The sequence below is a fragment of the Ranitomeya imitator genome, chromosome 8 (genome assembly GCF_032444005.1).
Source record: "Ranitomeya imitator isolate aRanImi1 chromosome 8, aRanImi1.pri, whole genome shotgun sequence".
NCBI lineage: Eukaryota > Metazoa > Chordata > Amphibia > Anura > Dendrobatidae > Ranitomeya > Ranitomeya imitator.
In genome coordinates this window covers 94,644,043-94,666,334 of record NC_091289.1, presented here as the reverse complement: position 1 = coordinate 94,666,334, position 22,292 = coordinate 94,644,043, and the positions used below count along the sequence as shown (strand labels likewise).

General features: G+C 41.6%; 1 protein-coding gene across 1 annotated transcript in view; it reads right to left on the bottom strand.

Moving 5' to 3' along the window:
• MYH9 (myosin heavy chain 9) overlaps positions 1 to 22,292 on the bottom strand; it is a 234,002-nt gene that overhangs the window by 18,829 nt on the left and 192,881 nt on the right. Inside the window, exons 33-35 of the mRNA XM_069737169.1 lie at positions 7,313 to 7,525; positions 6,905 to 7,066; positions 6,574 to 6,702 (exon numbers count right to left, since the gene is read on the bottom strand). Coding sequence (XP_069593270.1) covers positions 6,574 to 6,702; positions 6,905 to 7,066; positions 7,313 to 7,525 — 504 coding nt within the window. The remainder of the gene's footprint in view (positions 1 to 6,573; positions 6,703 to 6,904; positions 7,067 to 7,312; positions 7,526 to 22,292) is intronic.

Sequence of the window (22,292 nt, the reverse complement as noted above, 5' to 3'; positions counted from 1 at the left end):
GAGTTCCTGTATGTCTGTTATCAGCCTTTGATGTACTGCCGATGACTGTCTGTGTTACGCAGAATCTCTTGGGGGGTAGATGAGTAAACTCTATCCTGTAACCTTGTGCCACTGTCTGTAGAATCCACTGATTCTGAGTTATGTTCTGCCATCCTTCTTGGAAGTATTGTAGTCTCCCTCCTATATTGTTGGCGTCATTGTTTGCTGGGTCCTGTTGATTGGTCTCGAAAGGAACCTCTTCCTCTGCCTCCTTTAGGGTAGCTCCACCTACCGGACTTCCCCTTGCCTCTGTAGTCCTGTCTTGGGTGGGAGCGAGTTTTTCGGAAGAATTGCGGTTTCTTTGGCTTCTCCTCAGGGAAACCTTTCTTCTTATCAGATGCTTTTTCAAGTAGCTCGTCAAGGACTGGACCAAAGACGTGAGAACCTGAGAATGGAATCGAACACAGCTTGTTCTTAGATTGGGTATCTCCCGTCCACGATCTCAGCCATAAGGCCCTTCTTGCTGCGTTTGACAGTGCATTATTCCGGGCAGCAAAGCGTACGGATTCCGCTGAAGCATCTGCCATGAAATCAGTCGCCATCTTTAAAACTGAAAAGGATTTAAGGATTTCTTCCCTTGGAGTTCTATTTTTAATATGACTCTCCAGCTCGTCCACCCAAAGACTCATGGACCTTGCTACAGAGGTAGCCGCTATATTCGTCTTCATAATGGCGGCTGACGATTCCCAGGCTTTCTTAAGAAGATCTTCTGACCTCTTATCCATTGGGTCTTTTAACCCTGACGAGTCCTCAAAGGGAATAGCCGTTTTCCTTGTGACTTTGGCCACAGGAATGTCGATCTTTGGAACCGACTCCCAGACTTTAGTCTCTTCTGGGTCAAAGGGAAGACGGTATTTGAAGTCTCTCGGGACTACTAATTTTTTCCCCACATCTTCCCACTCTTCCATTATCATTGCAGTTATGTGATTGTTGACCGGGAAAACTCTATTCCTGCGAGTTCTCAGGCCCCCAAACATCTCGTCTTGAACTGATAAAGGCTCAGACGAGTCTTCTATTTTCATAGTGCTTCTTACTGCTTTTAGCAGTATATCCGTATTTTCGGATGAGAACAAGTATTTCTTCCGTTCTTCCGGAAGCACAGTTAATGTATTGTCCTCTTCGTCCGAGCCCGGATCGGAATAACCTGAGACCTCTCCTTCCTCGGAACTCACATCCATATCCCATCTAGGCCTTTTAGGCCGCGGAGATTGGGGTGGCACCATAGTAGACACTGTAGCTTGGACTTCGTCTCTAATCATAGATTTAATATTATCTAACAGCGAAGCCTGCTCGTCTTTGAGAAGTTTAGCGATGCATTTTTCGCATAATTTCTTGTTATAGCCCTCTGGGAGTTTGGTGGTGCACAGTGGGCATCTAATAGTCCTTTTTTTAGTAGTTGACCTCTCGGGAATGTCCTTATCCTGAAATGTAAAGGAGATCCCTGTAGGTACAGAACTAACTTTTTGGAATGCATCCTGTACCACATACTACTCACATGGTACGTGTGCAGCTCTAAGGATTGGACGTCTGGGCGAGTAGCACCTTCCATGTTACTGGGTCAAGTGTGCTGTCAGATGTCAGTCATTAAGTAGCAATCTTACCCGGCTTCAAGACATCTGATTCGTCCTCCTTCCGAGCTCAGCTGCTGGCCTCCACGGTGATTTCAGGTTCCCAGCTGTACTGCGCATGCGTCATCTGGAACACATGCAGACCAGCCTGGGACCTGGAAACCGGCGCAAAATCTCAGCCATTGCGCTCTGATCTCCCCCTGCAGCTCCCAGGCGCCCCGGAAACAACCGGCGCCGCCGACCCCCGGAATCCGGCCACGCCCCCCGGAAGTTGTCACCCCCGGCTGGAGCGCCGGACCGGAAGTTAGGGGAGCGATGCCAGCACCGGCCGCACGTGGAGCCTGAGGGAGCGCCGGACACCGCCGCCGCAGCCGCTGCCTCAGCGCCCCCTTTGATGAGGGGATGAGGCAGCGCATGGGAGCAGACAGCTCGACCTAGTCGCAGAGGGACCTCCAGCGGTATCGTGCGACTTCAGGAGTCACCAGACTCTCACGGCCAGAGCCCCCTCCAGGAGGATGGACCGCACTCCGGAGCTCCTGCTCCAAGACCTGACCTCGGATCAGGTAAAGAGAAAACCTAATCTTCTGGAGAACTCTCTCCTGCGTCTGTCCCTGATAGGGACAGGAAAAACACTGAGGGGTGGAGGTTGGGAGGGGCTATTTAACCTCTTCTGTGTTCCTGTCCCTATCAAGGATATGAAGAGCAACCTCCTGTGGTGCTGTCATGTGGACGACCTGGAAATGAGAGTTCTCGTATTACCCTAAAATACAGAGTATGAAAAAATGTTAGTAGTTCCAGCTCCTTTTAAAATTTCCAATTCTTTATTTATCCATTAAAAATGCAAAGTCCTTGTACAGCGTGGACGTTGATACAGTGGATACAAATGAACAAGCAAGGCTTTTCTATCAGATATGATCTTTAACAGCTTGAACTCGCCCTCATCTGTGAGTCTTTTTATATAGTGTTACTTCCATTCTTACAGTTAATTAATCCACCTGGTAATGAATACCAGATCCGCCCCCATTTGATTTTGTTGGGCATTTCTAACACACTTATACTGCACACTATTAAAAATATACATAAACACTACAAAAACATAGTGATAAAAATTTACAGATAGTGATACATCAATTCATTTTTCCTATTCAACCCTTTCGGAGGTCTCGTATGGAAGTTATAGATCCAATAAGCTTCTTTCGTCAGAAGACGCCTTTTTATGTCTCCTCCGCGCAACGGTTTTTTTACCTGTTTATTCCCTGGACCTTCATTGCGGACAAATTTCCCACATGCAATGTTGTATAATGTTTGGCTACCATTGAGATATTTCTGTTACTATTACTGCCTTTCAAGAGATTTCTTATATGTTCAGATATGCGAGTTTTTAATTTCCTAGTAGTGCAGCCTATATAGGTCAAATTGCACAATTCACAGTCTATTTTATATACAACATTAGTAGTGTGGCAATTGATAAATTGTTTTTTTGTCATAAACCATAGCATTTGAGTTATCAGAAAAGGTTTTACCTACACGCGCATGTTCACATGTGCTGCATGATGTTGTGCCACACCTATAGAAGCCCTTTGTTTCCAGCCATGTAGTGGATTTTGTATTAGAACGAAACAAACCTGGAGAAACTTAAATTCCCACAGTAGGAGCCCTCCTTGAAACTACATTTATACCTCCCTCTAGTATATTTAGCAGCGTAGTGTCTTCATATAAAATCGGTAAACATTTAATTATTTTTTTTAATTTCATTAAACTGCGGACTATACTGTAAGCAAATAAATGGTTTGTGGTTATGTCTCTCTCAAATTATGTTTTTTTTCGGTGCCAACATTACTTCTCTTTCTTTTTTACTGACTATTTTTTCTGCTTTTTTCAGAGTCCATTTGGGGTATTTTCGTGCTATTAATTTATTTTCTAATTCCTTAAATTCCCTATTCCTGTCCTCTACTTTACTACAGTTTATTTTTAATGTCGTATATTCCCCTACAGGTATTGATTTGATTGTGTGTTTTGGGTGGCTGCTGGTAGCATGTAGGACCCTGTTCTCACTAATAGGTTTGTGTGTTTTGCTAATAGCCTGTCCCTGCTTCCCCACCAATTCCAAATCCAAAAAGGAAATCTGTTCACTATCGCACCCATGTGTGAATTGTAGGTTAAACCCATTATCATTAAAGGGAACCTGTCACCGCCAAAATCGATGGTGAGGTAAGCTCACTGTCATCAGGGGCTTATCTACAGCATTCTGTAATGCTGTAGATAAGCCCCCGATGTTACCTGAAAGAGGAGAAAAAGACATTCGATTATATTCACCCAGGGGTGGTCCCGCTGCAGTCTGGTCAAATGGGTGTCTCAGGTCCGCTCCAGCGCCTCCTATCTTCATTCCATGACGTCCTCTTCTGGTCTTCATGCCGCGGCTCCGGCACAGGGATACTTTGACCTGTTGAGGGCAAAGGAAAGTACTGCAGTGCGCAGGAGCTGGAAAGGTCAGAGGACCGGCGCCTGCGCACTGCAGTACTTTGCTCTGCCCTCAACAGAATTACACAATGCTGTAGATAAGCCCCTGATGACAGTTAGCTTACCTCACCATCGATTTTGGGGGTGAAAGATTCCCTTTAATGATAATGGGTTTAACCTACAATTCACACATAGGTGCGATAGTGAACAGATTTCCTTTTTGGATTTGGAATTGGTGGGGAAGCAGGGACAGGCTATTATTAGCAAAACACACAAGAAACCTATTAGTGGGAACAGGGTCCTACATGCTACCAGCAGCCACCCGAAACAATCAAATCAATACCTGTAGAGGAACATACGAGATTAAAAAGAAACTGTAGTAAAGTAGAGGACAGGAATAGGTAATTTAAGGAATTAGAAAATATATTAATAGCAAGAAAATACCCCAAATGGACTCTGAAAAGGGCAGAAAAAATAGTTAGTAAAAAAGAAAGTAGCAATGTTAGCACCGAAAAAACATAATTTAAGAGAAAGACAAACCATTTATTTGCTTACAGTATAGTCCGCAGTTTAATGAAATTCAAAAAATAAACGTTTACCGATTTTATATGAAGACACTACGCTGCTAAATATACTAGAGGAAGGTATAAATGTAGTTTCAAGGAGGGCTCCCACTGTGGGAAATTTAGTTTCTCCAGGCTTGTTTTGTTCTAATACCAAATCCACTACATGGCTGGAAACAAAGGGCTTCTATAGGTGTGGCACAACATCATGCAGCACATGTGAACATGCGCGTATAGGTAAAACCTTTTCTGATAACTCAAATGCTATGGTTTATGACAAAACAATTTATCAATTGCCACACCACTAATGTTGTATATAAAATAGACTGTGAATTGTGCAATTTGACCTATATAGGCTGCACCACTAGGAAATTAAAAACGCGCATATCTGAACATATAAGAGATCCCTTGAAAGGCAGTAATAGTAACAGAAATATCTCAATGGTAGCCAAACATTATACAACATTGCATGTGGGAAATTTGTCCGCAATGAAGGTCCAGGGAATAGAACAGGTAAAAAAAACGTTGTGCGGAGTAGACATAAAAAGGCGTCTTCTGACGAAAGAAGCTTATTGGATCTATAACTTCCATACGAGACCTCCGAAAGGGTTGAATAGGAAAAATGAATTGATGTATCACTATCTGTAAATTTTTATCACTATGTTTTTGTATTGTGTTTATGTATATTTTTAAGAGTGTGCAGTATAAGTGTTTTAGAAATGCCCAATGAAATCAAATGGGGGCGGATCTGGTATTCATTACCAGGTGGATTAATTAACTAAGAATGGAAGTAACACAATATAAAAAGACTCACAGATGAGGGCGAGTTCAAGCTGTGAAAAAGATCATATCTGATAGAAACGCATTGCTTGTTCATTTGTATCCACTGTATCAACGTCCACGCTGTACAAGGACTTTGCATTTTTAATGGATAAATAAAGAATTGGAAATTTTAAAAGGAGCTGGAACTACTAACTTTTTTTTCATACTCTGGATTGAAGACACGTTGGGTCTGGACGGGTTCCGTGCACCTGTGAAGCGAATCGGTGAGCTGGCTGAGGCTTTGCCTCTTTTTTTATTCATTTACTTATTACCCTAAAATAGCTTGTAATGCACTGTAGACAAACCTTCATATGGCACAGTGAAAGTTTATGGCAACGTATTAATGGCAACCATTAATTCTGCCATTAGTTTCCATTTATGGTGGTCAACATGCAATATAAAAAAAAAAAACAAAAAACTTATGACTCAATAGATCTATGTAATCTATAGAATTTAAAACAAGCCAAAAAATAAATAAATTATATAATATATATAATTATATCTTCTGCATGGCAAACTACAGCTTTCACTTACCCCATTTTTGGGTAGCCCTATTTAAATACATTTTAATTGCATTGTTAGGAGGTGCACGGATTATCTCTATAAAAATACCAGAAATCCTGTTTTACAACTTGAATATTTTTTTTTATATTTTATGTGCTGTAGACACAAATTTGTTAGATCATGCACAGTGCATGATCCAACTAACTTGCTAGTGCCTGGCGATTCAGATGTCATCATGACGGCATCAGGTCACCATCACAACGATTGGAACCTCACAATGATGCATCAGGGTCTCCGATCCAAGGGCAGGGGGGCTTTCTTCCTTCTGCCTGGTCACTATAGCAGCATTTAGGGGATTAGAGTCTGGGTGCAGTGCTGGCAGCACTTCTGGTACTGAGTGCTGGGCGTTAGCTGTCAGAATTAGCCTTTGTACGCACAAATTCAACAGGACATATCCATACGTCCAAGGTCGCCAAGTACAAGGCTACCTGGATTTGATTAAGGTTGTAAAGGGATTAAAGTCAATTTTTCTGATTAACACAAGGAATTAAAAAAAATTAAAAATTGAAAAGCATTAACACATGTCACCAATTATTCAAGCCCATTCATTATTTTACCTCCTGCATATGAATCATCTCTGCCTCCATACTTTTCAGTTTCTTTTCATTTTCTTTTGATTGACTTAAAATGTCATCCCTGGATGCTCTGGTGTCTTCCAACTCTCTTTGGTAATCCTTCATTTGAGCCTAAGTAATAAAGGAAACATTAATTTAAGAAAAAAAAAATGAAGGCAACGGTGTAGGAGGGCAATGATTTATTAACCACAGTACTCCATGTTTAACAAGCATTATGAAGTGAAACGTACATGCATGCACCAACCCAAGACGTAGAAAAGTTATCTTTTAATGCAAGAAATATGCTATCCACTGCAACCAACAAGACTATTACCTGCAGTTTGCGCAATTGTTTAATTGCTTCTTCTCTATTTTTATTTGCAGAGTCAATTTGTCCCTCCAAGTCTTTTAGATCCATTTCAAGCTTTTTTCTGGATGCTACAGCCAAGGAACGTTGCTTTCTTTCATCCTCAAGCTCCGCTTCCATTTCTTTAACCTGAAAGTTTATTAGGGTTACAAGTGGTAGGAAGGTACAATATTCAAGTGTTAAGACACTGCAGCCTTGGGAATACCCCTTGATTTAGATTTAATTTAGAAGTTTTTTTTTTATCACAGCAAAACCTTAGGTTTTGGAAATAAAAATTAAAAAGTTGAGAAATCAGATTGTTTAGGCATTTTTAAATTTGATATGCATGTAATGTCATTAAAAGGACCAATGAACAGAGTGCATGAAATGGCTCACTTGTCGGACAAGTTGTTTCTTCTTGTCTTCACTCTGCTCATCTCGTCCTTGCAGATCCCTGTCAAACTGTGCCTTCATCGCTTGCAGGTTAACTTCTAGGCGCAACTTGGCATCCTCTGTGGCTTGTAATTCATCTTCAAGTTCTTCCAATTGAGTCTTCATTTCTTCTACTTGTTGTTCCAATGCCCTCTTCGACTTTTCTAACTCATGCACCTGAGCAAAAAAAAAAAAAACACCGACAAATTTATGTAGACTAAACTCCAACATGTTCTATACAAGGTATAAGGCTGTATGTGCCTGGTTGCAATCTAAAACACAAAAGTAAACGGAATGGTTGCACTACAAAAAGTCACATGCTTTCCTTATGTCCCGTACAAACTAGATGAGGATGTAGCTTAAAGGGACTGTCTCAACTTCTTAAATGGGTGAAAATTGAGAACTGCTTGTGAAAACAAGGCATTTCGTAATTAACCTTTTATTAAAATCTCTATATGCAAATTGCCTCTTCTGAGAAAAAGAGGACTTAACTCTATAGCGCCACCTGTTGGAAGTAGCGATCCTACAAGTCACAATCAACTCTAACGAGTCGTGCAATATGACTTAGGATAAAAACCAAATCAGTATCTCAATTCGCAGACACGGTGTTTCGGGCTGTTGGCCCTCGTCAGTGCGAAGCATGAGAACTGACTTGGCTAGGTGAGAGGCTCTGGACTGGGGTCTAAGGGGTATCGTTTCTCCTTATGGAGAGTGACATACCATTTCTGGCTTGTCAAGGTAAGGAGGCTTATTCGCCGTGCAATGCTCCTCTGGGAAATATAATATGCAAATTGCCTCTTCTGAGAATCTCTAACATTTTAAAATCCTTTCTTAACTGAACAGTACTGCTTGTGGCCTAGTTTGGTGGTCACCTTTGCCATGTTAGGCCATGTTCACACATTGTGTGTTTTTGCAAATTTTAAGCTGAATTTACAGTACAAATAAAACTTCAGAAATCTTATGTTCACTTTTTTCCCTGTCCGATTTGAAAAACTTTCGCTTTTGCAAACTGCAGCATGTCACTTTCAACGTTTTTTTTTCATACATATAAACCAATGAGTAAGTGCAAATATGCTGAAGAAAAAGCAGTTAGATCTGGCTGCAAAACCTTAAGGAAGGTCCATTTCCTTTTTTTTTTTTTGGGGGGGAGGGGGGGGAAAGACTAAACTTTAGCAGTATACACAAACAAAAAACACAAAAATGCAGCAAAACCTGTTATTTTTTGGAAGCAGCTTCTTTAGGCTATGTGCACACGGATGTGCGGATTTGCCTGCGGTTCTGCAGCAGATTCGCCGCTGCAGATTCATAGCAGTTTTCCATTACCATGTAAACCTATGGAAAACCAAATCAGCTGTGCCCATGGTGCGGAAAATACAGCGCGGAAACGCTGCGTTGTATTTTCCGCAGCATGTCAATTCTTTGTGCGGATTCCGCAGGGTTTTACACCTGCTCCTCAATAGGAATCCGCAGGTGAAAAACTGCAGGTGACATCCGTGGGTAAAACGCAGTGCGCTTTACCTGCGGATTTTTCAAAAACAGTGCAGAAACATCCGCACACGAATCCGCAACGTGGGCACATAGCCTTACTGGCAGAGAGCGGGTTTTGCCTGCAAAGAAAAAAGAAAAAAAAAAAGCAACGTGCAAACAGTCAGAGGTGGATAAGATACTTGGCAAGGGGTGACAGATTTATAGACTATAAATGTAGCAATGAAGCTGGCTGGATCTGGCCAGTCTCAGACCCACTGTGTTCCTCCAGTGCTACAGAAAAAGTCGCCTCTGCTTGCAGCATGTAAGACACCGTTCTGACCAGCAGCACGATCATGCTGCAGATTTCAATGGTCATCATTTGTAGTTTATTACTGGATTATGGTTATTGAAAAGTTCTCCTTTCCTCTGCTCTACTCAACAGTATTTATTACATACATTAGTTGTGGGATCATGATTATTCAATATATTGTCCTTTTATATCATACTGTGACTACTTGGAACCACTTTGTTGTGGAGAATTCCTCTTACAATCCACTTGTGCCCTTACACATGTATATTCCCAAAGAGAATGCTGGTAATACAAGATATATTCATTCTTCTTTCTAAGACTGTCTGGATCATTGATGTTTTATATAGAGTTCTATATAGGTCACCTTGTTTTTCGCTTATGGAGATTTATTTATATGCACTTCATCTAAATGCATTAATATTTTGATTACATGTACATTTATTTAAGGACATCACTTATCGTGTCATTGATAAATATATTTTATGAATCATAGACTATCTTCATAGGGATGTAATATTAAAATGTTCTTTCAAATCATCCATGTGTATTTAACCTTTCCATTTTCTTAACAGGGATATCTATATGTGAGTTTTGATAAACCTGTGTACCATTTTTTAGTCCTCCTTTTTCTTGAGGTATTTGTTATATCACAGATACATTCTACGTATTTTTAATAGATTTGTGATATTGTGAATGCACCAAGCATGGGCTATGAGACCTGCCATGAATTACACCTGATCGATCCTGTTACAAATGCGCTTTGTTGTAATTATTCATACTGTTTATGTACACATGGTAAATATTAATTGACTTTATGGCTGGGTCTTATAGGATGTATTCCCTTTATACTGATCTACTAAATCAAAGCATTTTTATCTCTTGATTCACTTGCTTCAAATTTAATTCACTAAAGCATTTTTCTTGTAAAACATCTTCACGTAGACATTAGGAGATCTGAGCAAACATGCTTTGCCCTTGGCTCGTACCAACCACTACAGCGAATGAGCAATGTAATTGGTCAATGGATTTCCGAAGACCCCGATCGTATTCCCCACCAACGATAATCACTCATTTAATTGATACTTTATTATTCTGGGACTTTATGCATTCTTGCATTTCCCCTGAGGAAGCCGTTTGTTTGCAGCGATACGTGTGGGGATAGTTTTCTGTGACTTGCCTGCTATATTTATTCTGGTCTCTGTATCCCATACTGCTGAACCCTTAAAATGATTAGCATTATAGGTTTTTCAGGTAGTGCCAGATATTTATGGAGGATTCTTCCTTTGATAGGCATTAGGCAAAGAATCCCATATGGTTAGTATGGTATGCATATAACCCATATATGCATAATATACAGGTGCTTCTCACAAAATGAGATCATCATCAGAAAGTTAATTTCAGTCCTTTAATACAAAAAAAGTTAAACTCATGATATAAAGTAATTACAACCAGAGTGATTTATTTCACGTTTATTTCTAATAATGTTGATTATGGCTTACAGCCAATGAAAACCCAAAAGTCATCTCAGTAAATGAGAAGATTTTATAATAAATTTTTGAGCTGGTATTATAAAGTATTAAGTGTTGGCCTACTGAAATGTATGTTCAGCAAATGCACTCAATACGTGGTCGGGGCATGGAGGCGATCAGCCTGTGGCACTGTTGAGGTGTTATGGAAGCCCAGGTAGCCTTCAGCTCATCTGCATTGTTGGGTCTAGTGTCTCATCTTCCTCTTGACAATACCTCAGATTCTCTATGGGGTTAAGGTCAGGCGAATTTGCTGGCCAATCAAGCACAGTGATACTGTGGTTTGTAAACCAGGTATTGGTACTTTTGGCAGTGTGGACAGGTGCCAAGTCCTGCTGGAGAATGAAATTTTCATCTCCAAAAAGCTTGTCGGCAGAGAGAAGCATGAAGTGTCCGAAAAATCTCCTGGTAGATGGCTGCGCTGACTTTGGTCTTGATAAAACACAGTGTAGTTACAATCCTTTCAAGACTGCGGTTATCCCGATTGCTTGAGCACCCTTTTCTACCACACTTTTTTCCTTTCACTCAACTTTCCATTAATATGCTTGGATACAGCACTGTGTAAACAGCCAGATTCTTTAGCAATGACATTATGTGGCTTACTTTCCTTGTGGAGTGTGTCAATGACTGCCTTCTGGACATCTGTCAAGTCAGCAGTCTTCCCCATGATTGTGACGCCTACTGAAACAGACTAAGGGACCTTTTTAAATGCATAGGAAACCTTTGCAGGTGTTTTTTGTTAATTGTTCTAATTTACTGAGATAATGACTTTTGGCTTTTCATTGGCTGTAAAGGTAACTTCACACAACGATTTCGTTAACGATATCGTTGCAACGTCACGCTTTTTGTGACGTAGCAACGATCCCGCTAATGATCTCGTTATGTGTGACAGCGACCAACGATCAGGCCCCTGCTGGAAGATCGTTGGTCGCTGGGGAATGATCAGGACCTTTTTTTGGTCGCTGATCACCCACTGTCATCGCTGGATCGGCGTGTGTGACGCCGATCCAGCGATGTGTTCACTTGTAACTAGGGTAAATATCAGGTTACTAAGTGACGTCACCGCTGTGCTCTGCTTTACGGCCGGCGCGCTGACAGTCAGTGCAGGGAAGCTGACGGCGGGGGACGTGACAGACATCGGAATGCAAGTATGTAGTGTTTTTTTTTTTTTACTTTTACAATGGTAACCAGGGTAAATATCGGGTTACTAAGCGCGGCCCTGCGCTTAGTAACCCGATGTTTACCCTGGTTACCCGGGGACTTCGGCATCGTTGAAGACAGTTTCAACGATGCCGAAGTCTTTCCCCTGATCGTTGGTCGCTGGAGAGAGCTGTCTGTGTGACAGCTCCCCAGCAACCACACAACGACTTACCAACGATCATGGCCAGGTCGTATCGCCGGTCGTGATTGTTGGTAAGTCGTTTAGTGTAACGGTACCTTAAGTCATAAGCTTTAACAAAAATAAACACTTGAAATAGATCACTGTTTGTATTGACTATGTAATATTTGAGTTTCACTTTTTGTATTGAAGTGAAAAACTTAAATTAGAATATCAGCAAAAAGTTGTGAGTATCACCTGTATCATATATTTGCCATATTTATTGCAGGTTGCCATGTAGTATTGTTACATTTGCTCTGGTCAGTTTAATGTTAGTGATCACATATTGTGCACTTTTTTTTTTATTATAGAGTTACATATACTCCTACATACTATTTTTGTTTGCAGACACATTATAATGTCATAGCATTTTCTTTATCATTTGACATTCTTGATGCAGTGTTATTGGTTATGTTGTGTTTAATTGATTTTAATTGTGCATTTTCTTAAATACATTCTTTTGATTAATACGGATTGGTGTGCTTTTCACTTTTGTAACATTTTTTTCCCTTGTTTTTTTGGAAGCCAGTGTAGGGCACAACAGGGGTATTTCGGGCTTTCAACGTGCATGTCGAGTACATTATGGAGTCATACAAAAAAAACCCCCGTAAATATCAATTGTGAACCAGATTGCATTATGCTCGGCGCTTCATGCGATTTACCTAGCATCAAGGAGCGTTCAGCTGTGCTACACTATGCTCTGCTTTTGCCTTCACAAAGCAGCTCACAGTGCCATTAAGCTCTGCTGTAAATGCACAGCAGAACGGAGCTAAGCACAGCTAACATCAACTAGGTAAAGCCAAAAATTCCTTGGCACATAAGCTGTAAAATGGGTGATTTTTATGTTCTGCTATATAACTGTATAGATTGGTACTTGCAGTTTAAGATTATTGATATTTAAGAGTGAAAGGACTGCCGTTTATCAGTGCGTATGCCTTTTAACCTCTTGTGAAGACAGCACATTAGAGCACAGCAGATTTGTACTGGATGTCAACTATAAGAATAATAAAATAAAATAGTATGTGTTGATCTATACACTTCAGTAGCAGAACACAATACGAGTAGTGTGGAGGAGTATACAGGGAAGAGAGGCATACGTTATGATTTGGTAAACCTGTGAGTGCTGCTGAATAGATATACACAGTATATTAAATCATACATTTCAGGAGCCATGTAACAGAAGTTCGAGATAAAAAAAAATTATATATAATATAATTTATTTTAACTCTTCATGACCTAGGGATTTTCCGTTTTTCCGTGTTCGTTTTTCGCTCCACACCTTCCCAGAGCTTTTTTATTTTTTTGTCAATATGGCCATGTGAGGGCTTGTTTTTTGCGAAACAAGTTGTACTTTTGAACGACATCATTGGTTTTAGCATGTCATGTACTAGAAAACGGGAAAAAAATTTCAAGTGCGGTGAAATTGCAAACAAAGGTGCAATCTCACTTTTTTTTATTGACTTTTTTGCTAGCTTCACTAAATGCTAAAACTGACCTGCCATTATGATTATCCAGGTCATTACGAGTTCATAGACACCAAACATGTCTAGGTGCTGAAAAAAATTCCAATCTTTGCTAAAAAAAAAATAAAAAAAAATAAAAAAATTGCGCAATTTTCCGATACCCGTAGCGTCTCCATTTTTCATGATCAGGGGTCGGTTGAGGGCTTATTTTTGCGTGCCGAGCTGGCCTCTTTTATTGATACCATTTTGGTGCAGATACGTTCTTTTGATCGCCCGTTATTGCATTTTAATGCAATGTCGCGGCGACAAAAAAAACCCGTAATTCTGGCGTTTCTAATTTTTTCCTCACTACGCCGTTTAGCGATCAGGTTAACTTTTTTTTATTGATTGATCAGGCGATTCTGAACGCGGCAATACCAAATATGTGTAGGTTTGATTTTTTCAGTGTTCAGGACATTTTGTCCTTTTTGTAAATCCGATAGGACAGTGTCATAATATATCCTATAGACAGTAAGGACGTGCTTCCTCAGATTGCAGTTATGTTTTTAAGCCTACTTTTTTGTATTGTTTGATGCTTCTTTAGAAATACGATGGCACTATATTTGTTCATGATATATGCAGTATAACAAAGTTTAAAGATCTCATTTAGTTTATGTCTTATGTATCTATATAGATGGTTGGACTCAGATCTTATAGTACGCTGTATACGACCAAATATGTCACATACAATAATGCTCTTTTGTATATAACGTACATTTATGTTTGTTGTGCCTTAAGCTTTATTTACTTATGTATATTGCAGAAAGACAGATATCCCTTGAAAAAGGCTAAATACGCCGAAGCGTTGGGAAAATATAACATATGTCTATCATAAAATTTGCAGGATTCTTTTGAGTGTAACCCCACCATCATATTTTTCTTGGAATAAAATATTAATTATAGCAACTTCAGTGTGCTGGAGTTTTACTTGTATTGTACACTTGTTTTCTCCTGAGCACCTTTTTTGAACAGTGAGCACCCTCAATCGTTTCTAAAATAAATACAATAAATACAAATAAATATATAAATATATATATATATATATATATATATAAATATATATATATATATATATATATATATATATAGTGTATATGTACATTGTACATATATATTGTACATTCACACTGAAGGTATCAAAACTATGAATTAACATATGTGGAATTATATACTTAAAGTGTGAAACAACTGAAAAAGCATACTTACCGATAACCATTTCTCAGAGCCCATGACAGCATCACGAGAGGGGATCCGCCCTTCAGGGACAGGAAACCTATAGGATAAAAGGGTGGTACCTCTCTCCTGTATCAGTTTGGTTTACAGAGCATCGGAGGTCCTCCAGGTTAGTGACAAGAAAAATATACACTTAACATATTGCTTATCAGGTATACACCGTGTCTATATTAATAAAACACACTTCGTTTAAATAAAGTGCTCACCGCACACGTGATGAGGAGGGGGAATAAGCGGGTGCTATCATGGGCTCTGAGAAATACCGTTATCGGTAGGTAACTATGCTTTTCTCAGTCCCCCATGACAGCACCACCAGAGAGAATTGCAGAGATTTTTGCTTAGGGAGGGACCACAGCCTGCAGAACCCTTCTTCCGAAGGTTAAGTCAGACGAAGAGGCTAGGTCTAAACGGTAGTGTCTAAAAAAGGTTGAAGGTGACCAAGTGGCCGCCTTACAGATTTGGTTTAAAGATACCTCCGATATTTCGGCTCAGGAGGTCGCCATAGCTCTTGTAGAGTGTGCTTTCAGCCCCTCGGGAACTGTTACCTGTACGCCAAGGCTATCGCATCTGTTATCCAACGTGCTATAGTGCCCTTGGAGGCTTTGAGTCCTTTTCTGGGTCCCTGAAAACAGATAGAGAAGCCCTTCCTATGACGCTGGTGGGATTCTAAGTATTGAGCTAGACATATTCTCACATCTTATGAGTGGAATTTTCCTCTTATTTTTAGGGTCTGGGCAGAAGGAAGGATTATCTCCTGGGACCTGTGAAAATTGGACGTAACCTTGGGTAGATCGGGTTATCCTAAGAACAGACCTGCCGATCATCCAGGATTTGTGTAAAAGGAGGCCTTGCAGATAGGGCCTGGAGATAATTTATTCTACGGGCAGATGTTAAGGCAGTTAGAAGGGCTGAGAGCTGACAAGACTAGGTTTAAGTCCCAAGTTGGTAGTCTTTATGTTTATGGGTTTTGATCTTATAGCAGCTTTAATAAAAATGTGTTACCCATGGATTAGCAGCTATATTATCACTGTATAATGCCCCAAAGCCGCTATTTGCACTTTTAGGGTGCTTACTGAGAGGCCCAGATCTAAATTTTTTTGTAGAAATTCTAATACCTTAGGAATTTGGACCCCATCTTGTAATTTCATTCCAGAGGCGGACAAACTTTTTCCAAGTTTTGCCGTATATTTTAGTGGTTACAGTTTTCCTACTTTAATAGTGTGGAAACTAATTTATCCGAAAAGCCCCTTCCCTTTAGTAGTGACATCTCAAGTTCCACGCTGTCAAGTGGAGACTGACTGAGGGTGGAGCACGGTTCCCTGTGATAGGACGTCCGGAAGATCTGGAAGAACCCAGGGATCGGTGACCGATAGCATCCTCAGCCAGCAAAACCAGGTCCTTTTGGGCCAGAAGGGGGCTATTAGAGTCTCGCCCTGTCCTGTCTGATTTTCTGCAGAACTGCCAGGATAAGTATAGGAGGGGGAAAGGCATAAGCGAGACCCTGAGTTCAGGGAATCGTGAATGCATCCAGCGCCAGAGGGGCCCCCCTGGGGTCTAGAGAATTTTTTTTTTACTTTTCTGTTTTCTACATTGGCTAAAAAGTTATTAGAGGGACCCCTCAAAGCTTTGTGATCTGATCGAAGATGCATTGATTTAGAGTCCATTCCCCCTGTTTTAAATCGGTACGGCTTAAGAAGTCTGCTTTCTGATTTTCTACTCTTATATGTAGCGCAGAAAGGGATAGGAAGTTGTTCTCTGCTAAACTGAAGATTTCAGAAGTGGCCTTCATTAGGGCGTGAGATCTGGTCCCCCCCTGGTGATTCAGGTAGACTACCACGACCTGATTGTCCGAAAGCACCCGGACATGATGCCCCTGTAGGCTGTGAAGGAAGGATAATAGAGCGCGACCCACCGCCCAGAGTTTTTTGGTTTGAGGAAGCCTTGTATTCCTGACCTCTCCACATTCCCTGAGTGACACTGTTGCCCAGGTGAGCTCCCCACCCCGTGGGACTCGAATCTGTGGTAACTATTCGAGATACCTCTTACCCAAGGGACCCCTTTTGACAGGTTGTTGGGATCCAACCACCAAACTAGGGAATGAATAGTGGCTGAATTTAGAGCTATGTGGTCTTCTAGACATCCCCTTAGTGTATTCGGATTCCTCAGAATGTCCCACTGGAGGTTTCGTGTGGAGTTGTGCCCACTGGACTGCTGGGAGGCAGGCAGAAAGGGACCCTAGGATTGACATCGCGCTTCTTAAGGTCATATGAGGGTTTGAGTAAGCTTTTGAGACAAGATTTAATATCTTTTGTTTTTTTCTGGTCTGGAAGACGACATTGCTGTGTTATTGAGTCCAAGGTTAGGCCCAAAAACTCTTGAACCCTGGTTGGTTCTAGTTTTGATTTCTGAAGATTTAGAAGCCAGCCTAACTTTGTTAGGGTTTTTATCACTCTGTCGCATTGCTGACGTGTTGGGCTGAGTTGCTCACAATCAGAAAGTCGTCCAAGTATGGAACTATCTAAATGTCTTTCTTTTAGATGGGCCATCATTTCTGCTATCAATTTGGTAAATATGCGGGGTGCCACTGATATGCCAAAGGGAAGGGCTTTGTATTGGTATTCCCTTACTTCCCCTCCCATGACTACTGCTAGTCTGAGGTATTTCTGGGAGTTCTTGTGGATGGGGACGTGATAATATGCGTCGCTGAGATCCAACACTATCATGAAACAGTCCGGAAACAGGTTTTTGATTGTTGATTTTATTGACTTTATTTTGAAACTTTGGTTCTTTGCATAACTGTTCAGCTTCCGCAAGTTTATTATCTTGCGGAAGGATCCATCCGGTTTTGGAACTAGGAATAACGGGTAATAAAAACCTATTCCTTTTTCCCGTGGGGGAACTTCCTGGATGACTGCTTTGTTTATGAGCTTCATAATCTCCTGTTCTAACGCTTGTTGCTGTTGAGGTGAGGATTTTAGCGGAGTGACCACAATTTGGGGGAGGAAGGGAAGTAAAGTCTATTTGAAGTCCCGATTTTATCAAATTCAATATCCAGACGCTAGAGATTTTTTTTCCCAGGCCGGGAGGAATTGAGATCATCTCCCTCCCACCCTGGGTGAGGTGTCACTTAGGAGGTCTGTTTATCTCTTGAGGAATTACCGAAAAGGAACCCCCCCCCCCATCTCTTTTTTTCCCCCCATCATCCCATCTGTTCTGCTTCCTTGGGGGGAGTCTCCAGAAAAATTTCCTATTCCGAAAGGGCCGTTTAACAAATGGTGTGGCCAGGATAGGGAACCCTTTTTTCTTGTCTCCTGCTTTTCGCAAAATATCATCCAGGGTCTCCCCAAACAAAAATTTTCTTTCACATGGGATTGAGTAAAGATTCTGTTTAGTTTGTAGGTCGCCTGGCCAGCTTTTTAAACATAAGGTCCTACGAGCTGCATTTGATAGGGCTGCTGATTTAGAAGTGAGTTTAACGGAGTCAGCTGATGAGTGTCAGAAAGGCTGCCGCCCCTCTAATCATGGGAATAGATTCTATTACTTTATTTATGGATACGCCATCCCTTAGTTTCTCTAAATTATCAATCCAAATCATTAGGGATCTAGACGTGCATGCGGCTACTATTGCTGGTCTTAAACATCCACCTGCAGATTCCCAGGCCCCTTTAAAGGGAACCTGTCACCTGAATTTGGCGGGTACTTTTTTGTGTCATATGGGCGGTGACTACGGGTCTTATTAACCCCTTTTTTCCCGAAAACCATTAGTGCGGCGGCGCATGTGCACTATGTCCCGGAACACAGCAAAATACTTCCGGGACAGTGCGCCAGCGCATGCGCACTAATGGTTATCGGCTTTGCCCGCAGTTGGGCAAAGCATACTGCGCGTGTGCAAGGCAAGATTGCTTTGCGCACGCGTTAACTAGGGAGGAAAGCGAAACAGCAAGTCAATTTCGCGACCAGCGGGGAAAAAAAGGGGTTAATAAAAGACCTAAAAGCACCGCCCATATGATTCAAAAAAGGACCCGCCAAATTCAGGTGACAGGTTCCCTTTAACCCCTTTCTGACCTCGGACGGGATAGTACGACCGAGGTCAGATCCCCTGCTTTGATGCGGGCTCCGGCGGTGAGCCCGCATCAAAGCCGGGACATGTCAGCTGTTTTGAACAGCTGACATGTGCCCGTAATAGGCGCGAGCAGAATCGCGATCTGCCCGCGCCTATTAGCTAGTTAAATGCCGCTGTCAAACGCAGACAGCTGCATTTAACTACCGCTTCCGGCCAGGCGGCCGGAAATGACGTCATCGCCGACCCCCGTCACATGATCGGGGGTCGGTGATGCTTCAGAATTGTAATCATAGAGGTCCTTGAGACCTCTATGGTTACTGATCGCCGGCAGCTGTGAGCGCCACCCTGTGGTCAACGCTCACAGCACACATTTTCAGCTACAGTGCCTACAAGTAGTATTCAACCCCCTGCAGATTTAGCAGGTTTAATAAGATGCAAATAAGTTAGAGCCTTCAAACAAGAGCAGGATTTATTAACAGATGCATAAATCTTACAAACCAAAAAGTTTTGTTGCTCAGTTAAATTTTTATAAATTTTAAACATAAAAGTGTGGGTCAATTATTATTCAACCTCTAGGTTTAATATTTTGTGGAATAACCCTTGTTTGCAATTACAGCTAATAATCGTCTTTTATAAGACCTGATCAGGCCAGCACAGGTCTCTGGAGTTATCTTGGCCCACTCCTCCATGCCAATCTTCTCCAAGTTATCTAGGTTCTTTGGGTGTCTCATGTGGACTTTAATCTTGAGCTCCTTCCACAAGCTTTCAATTGGGTTAAGGTCAGGAGACTGACTAGGCCACTGCAACACCTTGATTTTTTGCCTCTTGAACCAGGCCTTGGTTTTCTTGGCTGTGTGCTTTGGGTCGTTGTCTTGTTGGAAGATGAAATGACGACCCATCTTAAGATCCTTGATGGAGGAGCGGAGGTTCTTGGCCAAAATCTCCAGGTAGGCCGTGCTATCCATCTTCCCATGGATGCGGACCAGATGGCCAGGCCCCTTGGCTTAGAAACAGCCCCACAGCATGATGCTGCCACCACCATGCTTGACTGTAGGGATGGTATTCTTGGGGTCGTATGCAGTGCCATCCAGTCTCCAAACGTCACGTGTGTGGTTGGCACCAAAGATCTCGATCTTGGTCTCATCAGACCAGAGAACCTTGAACCAGTCAGTCTCAGAGTCCTCCAAGTGATCATGAGCAAACTAGACGAGCCTTGACATGACGCTTTGAAAGTATAGGTACCTTACGGGCTCGTCTGGAACGGAGACCATTGCGGTGGAGTACGTTACTTATGGTATTGACTGAAACCAATGTCCCCACTGCCATGAGATCTTCCCGGAGCTCCTTCCTTGTTGTCCTTGGGTTAGCCTTGACTCTTCGGACAAGCCTGGCCTCGGCACGGGAGGAAACTTTCAAAGGCTGTCCAGGCCGTGGAAGGCTAACAGTAGTTCCATAAGCCTTCCACTTCCGGATGATGCTCCCAACAGTGGAGACAGGTAGGCCCAACTCCTTGGAAAGGGTTTTGTACCCCTTGCCAGCCTTGTGACCCTCCACAATCTTGTCTCTGATGGCCTTGGAATGCTTTTTTGTCTTTCCCATGTTGACCATGTATGAGTGCTGTTCACAAGTTTGGGGAGGGTCTTAAATAGTCAGAAAAGGCTGGAAAAAGAGATAATTAATCCAAACATGTGAAACTCATTGTTCTTTGTGCCTGAACTACTTCTTAATACTTTAGGGGAACCAAACAGAATTCTGGTGAATTGAGGGGTTGAATAATAAATGACCCTCTGAAAAGACACAATTTAAAAAAAAACAAAAACAAAAAACCCAACATTCTTTTTTGCTGCAGTGCATTTCACACTTCCAGGCTGATCTACAGTCCAAATGTCACAATGCCAAGTTAATTCCAAATGTGTAAACCTGCAAAATCTGCAGGGGGTTGAATACTACTTGTAGACACTGTACATAGCAGCGAACAGCAGATCGCTGCTATGTAGCAGAGGCGATCGTACTGTGCCTGCTTCTAGCCTCCCATGGAGGCTATTGAAGCATGGCAAAAGTAAAAAAAAAAGTTACAAAAAATGTGGAAAAAAAAAAAAAAAAAAAAAAATATAAAAAGTTTAATCACCCCCCTTTCGCCCCAATCAAAATTCAATAAAAAAATATCGAATCTACGCATATTTGGTATCACCGCGCTCAGAATCGCCCGATCAACTAAAAAAAAAGCATTAACCTGATCGCTAAACAGCGTAGCGAGAAAAAAATTTGAAACGCCAGAATTACGTTTTTTTGGTCGCCGTGACATTGCATTAAAATGCAATAACGGGCGTTCAAAAGAACGTATCTGCACCAAAATGCTATTAAAAACGTCATCTCGGCATGCAAAAAATAAGCCCTCAACCGACCCCAGATCATGAAAAATGGAGACGCTACGGGTATCGGAAAATGGCGCAATTTTTTTTTTTTCACCACTTAGGTAAAAAATAATTTAGTCATGTTAGGTGTCTATGAACTCTTATTGGCCTGGAGAATCATAATGGCAGGTCAGTTTTAGCATTTAGTGAACCTAGCAAAAAAGCCAAACAAAAAACAAGTGTGGGATTGCACTTTTTTTGCAATTTCACCGCACTTGGAATTTTTTTTCCTGTATTCTAGTACAAGACATGCTAAAACCAATGAAGTCGTTCAAAAGTACAACTCATCCCGCAAAAAATAAGCCCTCACATAGCCAAATTGGCGGAAAAATAAAAAAGTTATGGCTCTGGGAAGGAGGGGAGTGAAAAACGAACACGGAAAAACTAAAAATCCCAAGGTCATGAAGGGGTTAAGGAAGGCACTTGCTCTTTTGTTAAGGGGATCCTTCAGAGTTCCCATGTCCTCAAAGGGCAAAGCAAATTTTTTTGAGGCCTTAGCTACTGCTACGTCAAGTTTAGGGGCTTTATCCCATGAAGTAGAAGCCTCGTCGAAGGGATATTTCCTTTTAATTGAGGGTACCAACGAGTTTTTTCCCACTCCCTTTTAATTAAGGCTTGGATGTTTTCATTAAGAGGAAAGACTGCACATTTTTTGAACTAATCCTCCAAACATTATATCCTGTACTGTCTTGTCAGCATGGGGATCCAGCACCCCCATGGTCGATCTTACTGCCTTCACAAGTGCATCGACTTCATCTAGAGGAAAGCAGTGGCGACCTCCGCTCTCGTTATCCGAGGAAGAGGAATGCAGTCTGAGTCTCCAATGTCAGAACTGGAGGGATCAGAGTGGGAACAGGGTATAGGTGTTTTCTCCTTAACCCTTTCCCCTTTAAGGGATTTAAACACTGTCTCTACCTCTGATTTTATTACGGATCGTAATTCAGAGGCGAAGTTTGGGGTTTCCTCACAGAGGACTTGACCAATACAGGAATCACACAACTTCTTATCCCAGGACTGCGGTAAGGGTTTCTCGCACAATGGGCAGGTTCTG